Raw genomic sequence first — 9,244 nt, 5'->3', positions numbered from 1 at the left:
TTGTTGTTGTTGTTATTTTTGTTGGCGTTGTTTAATTATTGTTATTGTTGGCGTTGTTATATCGTTTAATTATGGTTGAAGGGCAACAATGTAATGCTGCCATTATAAGATGATTATTGGTTATAATTAGCAGGTGGTGTAGCTTAAAAGCAGCCATATTCTGTCAGATTTTTTTTCAGAAAACCGACCGATTTCGGTCGGAATGCTCATATTAAAAACCTAGAAATTCATAATTACCGACCGACTTCGGTCGGTAAATTCAATGTGCAATCTGCAGAAATTTAAAATTTTTGACCGACTTTGGTCGGAAATAATATTTTTTTATTTATATTTTAACAATTCTGACCGATATCGATCGGTATAGTAAAATTTAAAAATAAATGTAAAATTATCTGATTATAAAATTTCCGACCGATATCAGTCGTTTTTGTAAAATTAAATAAAAAATAATTTAAGAATTACCGACCGATTTCGGTTGGTATATTTAATTTTTCAATAAAATGTGTCAGATAAAGTGGTCAACTCATGGTTGAACGGACCGACCGATTTCGGTCGGAAATTTCGACCGACTGTGGTCGTTTCCATTTACTGACCAACCTTATTTCGACGAATTAAAATCGATCGAAAATCGGTCGGTTTTCTAATGTTTCCGATCGATTTCGATCGATTTTCGTGAACGATTTTTGGCAGTTTTCTAGTAGTGATTTTAAAACCCGTTTGACTTTGCTAGTGGCAAGGCTTAGACTCGGGTTGACGGTAGAGCCAGATGAATTCATGTATTGGTCTTTTTTTTTTCTTTTTTATTTTTCCGGCAAAAGTGAAAAGATTGTTTTGTGATCATAGTGGAACTTTTTCCTTAATTAAGACTTTCACATTAATTTTATTCTCTGAGATACAAACTCAATTTTCCTTTTGAAACCCACATATTGTTAAACCAGAGAGAAATTTCAGTTGTCTACATTAACAACAGAAGATACATATAATGGACCAAACAGAACATGTATACCAATAATAATATCAATTGATGATACGGCAGTTGGTGCGTACTTCCCCGTTGGACCCTTGTTTGACATCAAGTAAACCCATTTTGAGCATGGCTTGTTGGAAATCAAGGAAGAACATGGCTTGATTAAAGGCATAACCATTGACAATCCCCCTAGTCCTTGGGCTATTGTAAAGGGTTTGATCAGAGAAAAGGACACCACTCTTCCTTTGCAGTGCATTAAAGTAGTCGTTGTCAAAATCGTTCTTTGTGGTGTCAAAGGTCTGCTCAGACTTGTCTCCACCACCGCATGTTTTAGACAGAGTCTTTGCAAATTGTGCGTCCAAAGTTGGATCCATATCATGTGTGGAGTCAAAGTTACTCAATCTGTGCTTGAATGATGAGCATCTTGCCACTCCCAGTGTATGTGCGCCTATACATGACAAATAATCAACTTTATTAAAATTGGTGGACTTCCACATGTCCAAATTCTGATATGACATTAGTGAAGAAAGCATTAAGAATATTTTATTGTACCTGATAAGGCCACCATTTCTTGAGCACTGAAACCATATTGGGCAAATATTCTGATAAGCTCAGAACTATTGAGAGTAGGGGAAGGCAGATTGATTGTGTCTTCTATTCTTGACCTTGTTCCATCCTTTCTTCCTTTTGGTATGTCATACACTGGACCTCCAGCCTATTATCATAACAATATTCAATATTCCAATAGAATTGTAAGAGATCTAAGAATATTATATTTATCTTACAAAGAAGACAGCATCCCTGGCAGCCATGGCAAGAATATCAGCACAAGAGACAACGCCGGGGCATTGATCTTCGAGCTCTTCCTTGGCTTCATCAATGATTTCATAGCCTCTCAAGCTCAAATTTGCTGGCGAGTCCTTTTCTGCTGTATTACCACCCTTAGTTGAATCTATCAACACAGATGCATCACATCCCTATTTTCCATCAAACACCAAAACAATTTATGTAAGAACAAAAAAAGGTGTTCAGAAGAAAAATAATTTCGGATAATGCATAGCCTACGTGATCGATAAAATAACTAAGTAAAATAATACTAATATGATAAAGTAGTGTAAAAAATGTTGTTATTAGCTACATAGATTGAACAGAAATCTCACGTCTCATGCATGGACGTAACGGTATATATATTATTGTACAGTAAAGTGAGAAATTAGTTAGTTTTCTCTATTTATTAAAATAAAAGTGAAAGTGATTCTCCAAAAACAAGACATACATATGATAATATAGAAAGAGAGAGAATTAGAAGTAACCTGAATGAAGCAATCATGGAAGTGCATCCTAACAAGGGCAGCAGCAAGAGTGGGATCAGCTTGCAAATGCCTATTCACAGTGTTCTTCACTATTCCCTCTGCAAATGGGCAACTCATCATGTAGTATTCCATTCGAAGACCATAACAACTCACTATTATATCCATCAACAATATCACCATTAACAACTCACACTTTCCCATTTAACCCTTTAGGTGTTTGATCATTTTGGAGTTGATAACAAATGGGTGTATGCTGTTATATACAAGTACGAAAGGATTACGCACATGTAAATTAAAAAATTGGAAAATTGGAAAAAAGTTGGAAATAGTGGTCCATAATTCATCTCTCCACCTTACAAAAGAAAAGTCAGTATTATCATAATCTTATGTGCATGTTCATTATTGCCACGTTATAAGTTTTTAAATTAGTGGGACAAAAGTATTGCTAATAAAGAAAATATTCATGTTGCATTAATTCTTAGGTATTTGCTGTCATTAAATGTTTTAAATTAATAATTAAATCATTCCTTCCTTCCTCGTCAGACTTCAAGAGGCTTCCTAGAAAGGAGCTGAGTTCAATTCTTAATTGGAATTGACACAATATTTCGGTTCAGTAAGATTATCATTTTAATATTAAGTTTGGAAGGATATGAGATAAGCTTATGAGAATCCATCTCACAAAAATTTCCTTCTAAACTTTTATACTCTACCTAAGTACGTGTATAGGGTGAAATATGTTATGACACGTTGTCATCTAAAGGAAAGACACGTGGAACCTTAGACGGGGATGGCCGAGAACCGAACACAGCCATTCCGCTTGTCACCGGAAGGGATAACGTTCATAAAGGTGTACTAAATACTCTGCGCCCGGTAGCATTTAATAAGGAATATTTTGCAACATTAAGAGCGACGGCCCGTTACAGAGAATTTGACATTTATATTCACCGTTACATCTTCATCAATGACCCTCATAATTAACATTAAAGGAGGGCACGATCCTAAGACCTCATTCCCTAGACAAAGCTATAAATAGTGAGCTTAGTTATCATTGTAAAGGACAGAAATTCTCTGGCAAAACATACACCACATTCTATATAAAGCTTAATACAATCATACTTTTCCACTTTTTGATCTCATCATTGTTGTTCCCAGAAACCTTATTCCCGGAACTGTCATCTCTGCTGTTTCATCTATATTTTAAGGCTAAGTATTGTATATTTCTTCAATTATTGTATTATTTCAAGATCAAATTAGTTCACTTGTCTAGAAACTACGTATAAATTTAACTGTATCTTTTTACGGGTAAACAATTTGGCTCCCACAGTGGGGCCTAGACAGCCGTGCAATTAAATTGATCCTTGCCTTTTTTACTAACGTGATTTGATTATTTTGTCTTAGAAAAAATCATAAAAAATGACAGATAACTCTGCTAACAACATGTACAACCCTGGAATTCGAGGGGATCAGCCTCATTTCGAGGATTCAATCAGCGACACCAGCAATGAGGGAAATGACGCCCCGCCAGTGCATGGCAGGCAGAACCATCGACAGGTTCGAGAGACAACTCCCGATGATGCTGATGAGGAGCATGTCGTGGATGCGGTGAGGGTTCTGCAAGAGCAACAGACGATCATTCTAGACCATCTCATGCAGCAGGATAAGGTTATGACGGAGCTGAAGCAGGCGCTATCAGGGGCTTCGAATAATGTAAACAGACGAGATCCAATTCCTCCCGGTGTTCCCGTAAATCAAACAACGCAGAGAGTCGACAACAACACTCCCAAGGGTAAAGTTGGCTCCGAGGGGGCTGGGGGAACGAACCCGGTCTCAACAACGAGAATGACCCGTTCAAGATTGAACTTTTACGGTTTATGAGGGAAGTAAACACCCGCATGGACCAGATCCCGGGCGCGCCACCAATATTGAAAGGCCCGGACTAGAAGAAGTATACTCAATTGTCGTATAAGCTGAGTGCGGTACCAGAACTAATCCTAAAGCGGTTCAAAATGCCTGAAATGCCAAAGTATAACGGGACTTCAGACCCACAAGAGTATATTACCACCTACATAACGGCGGTAAAATGGAACGATTTCGCTCCTCACGAAATTGAATCTGTGTTGTTAAAGAAATTTGGAGAAACTATCACGAGGGGAGCTCTAACGTGGTATTCAGTATTACCCGAGTATTCCATAGATTCCTTTGAGATGCTCGTAGATTCTTTCATGAAGGCTCATGCCGGGGCCAGAAAAGATTAAGCCCGGAAGGCCGACATATTCAGGATCGCACAAAGAGAATCTGAATTATTATGAGAGTTCGTTACCCGATTCCAGAATGAAAGAATGTTTCTCCCGACTGTCCCGGATGAATGGGCAGCTGAAGCATTTACCAAAGGATTGAATTCGAGAAGCTCAAAAACTTCCCGGAAGCTGAAGGAGAGCCTTCTTGAGTTTCGAGCAACAACTTGGGCAGATGTCCACAACCAGTACAAGTCAAAGATAAGGATCGAAGATGACTAGATTGTTTCTACATCATCGACCAAGGGATGGGAGAAGAGCAGAGAAAAATCAAAGGATGACTACGACGCAGACAAACATACTTCGAGGGGCCGATTTTTGACTTACGAGCGGACCGAAGGCTGTGGCAGAAACTTCCGGGCAGCAAACAAGTTCACCGTTGACAGAGGGACCGATCGTGGTCTAAATAATAGATCACTTCAGGATAAAGAGACTTCGGGGTCTCGGGATCCTTCTTACCCCAAGGTATTGCAATATAACTTCAACGTCACTATAGTGGAGTTGGCATCAGCCATGAGAAACATTAAAGAAGCACAATTTTCGAGACCTATGAGATCCGATTCCGACCAGAGGGATCCCAACTTATGGTGTGAATACCATGGGACGAACGGACACCGAACAGGGGACTGATGACACCTTTGGGAAGAGGTGTCAACACTATTGAAAAATGATCACCTCAGAGAATTCTTGAGTGACCGAGCTAAGAACAATTATGGTCGTAACAGAGACAACGCGGAACCTACAAAAGCAGGAGAAGAAACCCCTATGCCAAACGATCAATATGATCTTCGGAGGGAATGAGATTAATGGGGTCACCTTTTCGATAGCAAAGAAGACGAAAGTATCAATAACTCATAGTAAAAGACTCCGGGAAGATGATATCACTTTCACGGAGGAGGACACAGACGGATTGCAGTTACCACACAACGATGCACTGGTAATTTCTTTAAATGTGTTGGATTTTAAGATTAAGCGTGTTCTAGTGGATCCGAGAAGTTCGGCTAATATCATACAATGGAGAGTATTGGAGCAAGCTAAACTCATCGAAAGCATTATTCCGGGAACAAAGCTCCTCGCTGGATTCAAACTTGCGAGCGTGATGACCCGGGGAGAGATTTTGCTACTCACGAACGCTGAAGGAGTAATGAAAACAACTCTCTTCGAAGTAGAAGATGGTGACATGGGAAACAATATCATTATGGGAAGGCCATAGTTATACGAGATGAAAGTTGTGCCCTCAACATATCACCAATTGCTGAAGTTTCCAACGTCCGAAGGAATCAAGCTTATAAGAGGTAATCAACCGGCAGCAAGAGAGATGAATGCAATTTAGGTTTCCAGTATCAAACGGAAAGAATACACATCATATCAATTACAGGAACCGGTACCTATTCCCGAGCTAGAAGAAGTTAGCCCAGGAGAATAGTCGTTAGAACATTGTCAGGTGCCGAGATATTTCCAAGTTCAAGAAGAGACGAATGCAACAAAGTCCACAACGGAGGAACTGGAGCAAGTTGCATTGTACGAAGAATTCCTAGAAAGAAAATTCCATTTGGGTACAGGACTGCACCCGGAGCTCAGGTTTGGTTTTATTGAATTCCTTAAATTTAATGCCGATTGTTTTGCATGGTCACACGAGGATATGAAAGGTATCCTGATGGAAGTAGCCGTGCACAAGCTGAGTTTGGATCCTAACGTACCTACGGTAAGACAAAATAAATGCCCTATTGCCGAGGCCAAGAATAAATTTGTCAAAGAAGAGGTAACCCGCTTTCTTAATGTCGGTTCAATCCGAGAGATAAGGTATCCGGACTGGCTAGCCAATGTAGTAGTAGTTCCGAAGAAGAACAATAAATTTCGCATGTGTGTAGACTATAAAGACCTTAATACGGCATGCCCGAAAGACTCGTTCCCACTGCCAAATATCGATCAAATGATTGATGCCATGGCCGGGCATGAGTTAATGAGTTTCCTCGATGCTTATTTCGGGTACAACCAAATCAAGATGAACCTAGAAGATCAGGAAAAGACTTCGTTTATAACAAATTTCAGTACATATTGTTACAATGTGATGCCATTCGAGTTGAAAAATAACGGAGCCACTTATCAACGGCTCGTAAATAAGATGTTTGAAAATCAAATAGGAAAGACTATGGAAGTTTATATAGACGATATGCTCGTTAAGTCTTTGAATGTAGGTGACCACCTTAAGCATTTGCAAGAAACATTCGACATCCTAGGAAGCATAACATGAAACTTAATCCCGAGAAATGCGCGTTCAGGGTCAGTTCTGGTAAGTTTCTGGGATTTATAATTTCACAAAAGGGAACAGAGGTAAACTCCGACAAAATCAAGGCCATAGAGGATATCCCGGAGTAATTTTTGAACTTAAAAGAAGTCCAAAGGCTCACAGGAAGAGTAGCAGCTTTGATCAGGTTCATTTTCCAGTCATCGAAAAAATGTCATCGCTTCTTCACACTACTAAAAAAAAATAATTTCGAATGGACACCAGAGTGCCAGCAGGCTCTGAGGGACCTGAAGAAGTACTTATCAAGACATCCATTGTTCTCAAAACCAAAAGAAGGTGAAACATTGCTAGTCTACCTCGCAGTTTCAGAAGTTGCGGTAAGTCTAATTTTAGTCCGGGAGGACGAAGGTACGCAATTTCCCATTTATTACGTTAGCAAAATTGTAACGGGAGCAGAAACACACTACCCACATTTGGAAAAACTGGCCTTAGCTCTCGTAGTCGCCGCTCGGAAGCTGAGGCCCTACTTCCAATGACACCCGATAACTATGGTGACTACTTTCTCTTTGCAGAACATCCTCCATAAACCCGAGCTCTCAGGTAGATTGGCCAAATGGGATGTCGAAATGAGTGAGTTCGACATAGAATATAAACCAAGGACTACAATTCAATCACAAGTCTTGGCTGACTTCGTGACCAATTTCAGTCCGGCACTACTCCCTCTGGAAACCAAGGAGACAGTAATGGTGTCGGAATAGACATTGGGGGTTTGGACCTTATTTACAGATGGAGCTTCCAACGTAAAAGGATCCGGACTCAGAATAGTCTTAATCACGCATTTGGGGGAAACCTTAAGGCAAGCCATCAGAACGATCCCTTTAGCTAACAATAAAGTAGAGCACGAAGCTTTGATTGCAGGGCTCGAATTATCCCATGGACTTGATTCCGAGGCTATCGAAATCAAATGTGACTCGCAACTGGTGGTAAATCAGGTCCACGGGATCTTTGATACCAAAGAAGAACATATGCAACAGTACATGGTAAAGGTCCAGGCTCTTTTGGCGTGATTCCGGGAATGGTCGATTACTCATATCCCGAGGAAGGATAACGCAAAAGAGGATGCATTATCTAACTTAGGATCATCGACGGAAATAAAGGGATCTGAGTCCGGGACGGTAGTGTAACTGATGAACTCAGTCCTGGATACAGATGGTTACTATGAGGTAAATTCGAATAGTCTGGTCTGGGACTGGAGAAATGAAATAATCGACTATCTCGAGCACAGGAAGTTGCCCGAAGACCCCAAAGCATCACAGGCGTTACGCGCCAAACCTGCACGTTATAGCTTCAAGAGAGGCCAATTGTATAGAAAATCCTTCCAAGGCCCGCTAGCCCGGTGCTTAGGAGCGTCAGAAGCTAACTGTGTCATGAGAGAAGTCCACAAAGAAATATGAGGAAATCACTCGGGCACAGATTCTTTGGTGCTGAAGTTGGTACGGGCATGATATTACTGGCCTCACATTGAACAAGACACCAAAGACTTCGTACGAAAATATGATAAGTGCCAACGCTACGCACCACTAGTACACCAACCGGAAGAACACTTACATTGGATTTTGTCCCCATGGTCGTTCATGAAATGGGGTATGGACATCATTGGACTGCTGCCACCGGCTCCCGAAAATGTAAGGTTTCTTTTAATTCTGACTGACTATTTTTCTAAATGGGTGGAAGCAAGTCCTAATCAGAAAATCGAAGAACGCGAAGTGGTGGATTTCCCATGGGAAAATATAATTTGCAGGTTCAAAATAACAAATGAGATAGAGTACGACAATGGGCCACAGTTTATCGGTGCAAAAGTTACAAAGTTCCTCGAAGATTTGAAGATAAAGAGGATCACAACTTCTCCTTATCATCCGAGCGCAAACGGTCAAGTAGAGTCAACAAACGAAGTGATTATTCAAAACCTCAAGAAAAGGTTGGAAGCAGCAAAAGGCAAATGGCCCGAAGAATTGCCCGGAGTTCTATGGGCCTACCGAACAATGGCCAAATCGAGCATAGGAGAAACTCCTTTTTCACTTGTGTACGGTGCTGAAGCCCTAATCCTGGTGGAAGTGGGAGAACCCACTTTGAGATATTTTCGGGAAGACGAAGAATCGAACAACGAAGCAATGTTAATCAACTTGGAACTGCTCGAGGAACGCAGGGACTTGGGGCGTGTATGAATGGCAGCTGAAAAGCAGAGAATGGAGTGATATTATAATCGAAGAGCCAATCTCCGTTATTTCAAAGTAGGAGATTTGGTTATGAGAAAAGTAACCCAAAATACCCGGGCGCTCAACGCGGGGAAGCTAGGTCCAACGTGGGAAGGTCCCTACCAGATTTCAGCTATCATTGGGAAAGGTTCATACGAGTTGGAGAA

General features: G+C 40.6%; 1 protein-coding gene across 1 annotated transcript; it reads right to left on the bottom strand.

The window, feature by feature from the left end:
• Positions 1-904: 904 nt before the first annotated feature.
• Positions 905-2,534, bottom strand: LOC107832240 (peroxidase 47). The gene is made up of 4 exons (XM_016660058.2): positions 2,281-2,534; positions 1,753-1,944; positions 1,520-1,682; positions 905-1,415 (listed from the first exon to the last, which is right to left on the bottom strand). The coding sequence occupies exons 1-4, from the start codon at positions 2,479-2,481 to the stop codon at positions 1,018-1,020; spliced, it is 954 nt and encodes a 317-aa protein (XP_016515544.2). The 5' UTR covers positions 2,482-2,534; the 3' UTR covers positions 905-1,017.
• Between the last annotated feature and the right edge of the window lie 6,710 nt (positions 2,535-9,244).

Source organism: Nicotiana tabacum, chromosome 21 (genome assembly GCF_000715075.1).
Source record: "Nicotiana tabacum cultivar K326 chromosome 21, ASM71507v2, whole genome shotgun sequence".
NCBI lineage: Eukaryota > Viridiplantae > Streptophyta > Magnoliopsida > Solanales > Solanaceae > Nicotiana > Nicotiana tabacum.
The sequence above is the reverse complement of the archived record's forward strand: the minus strand, read 5'-3'. Positions and strand labels throughout refer to the sequence as shown.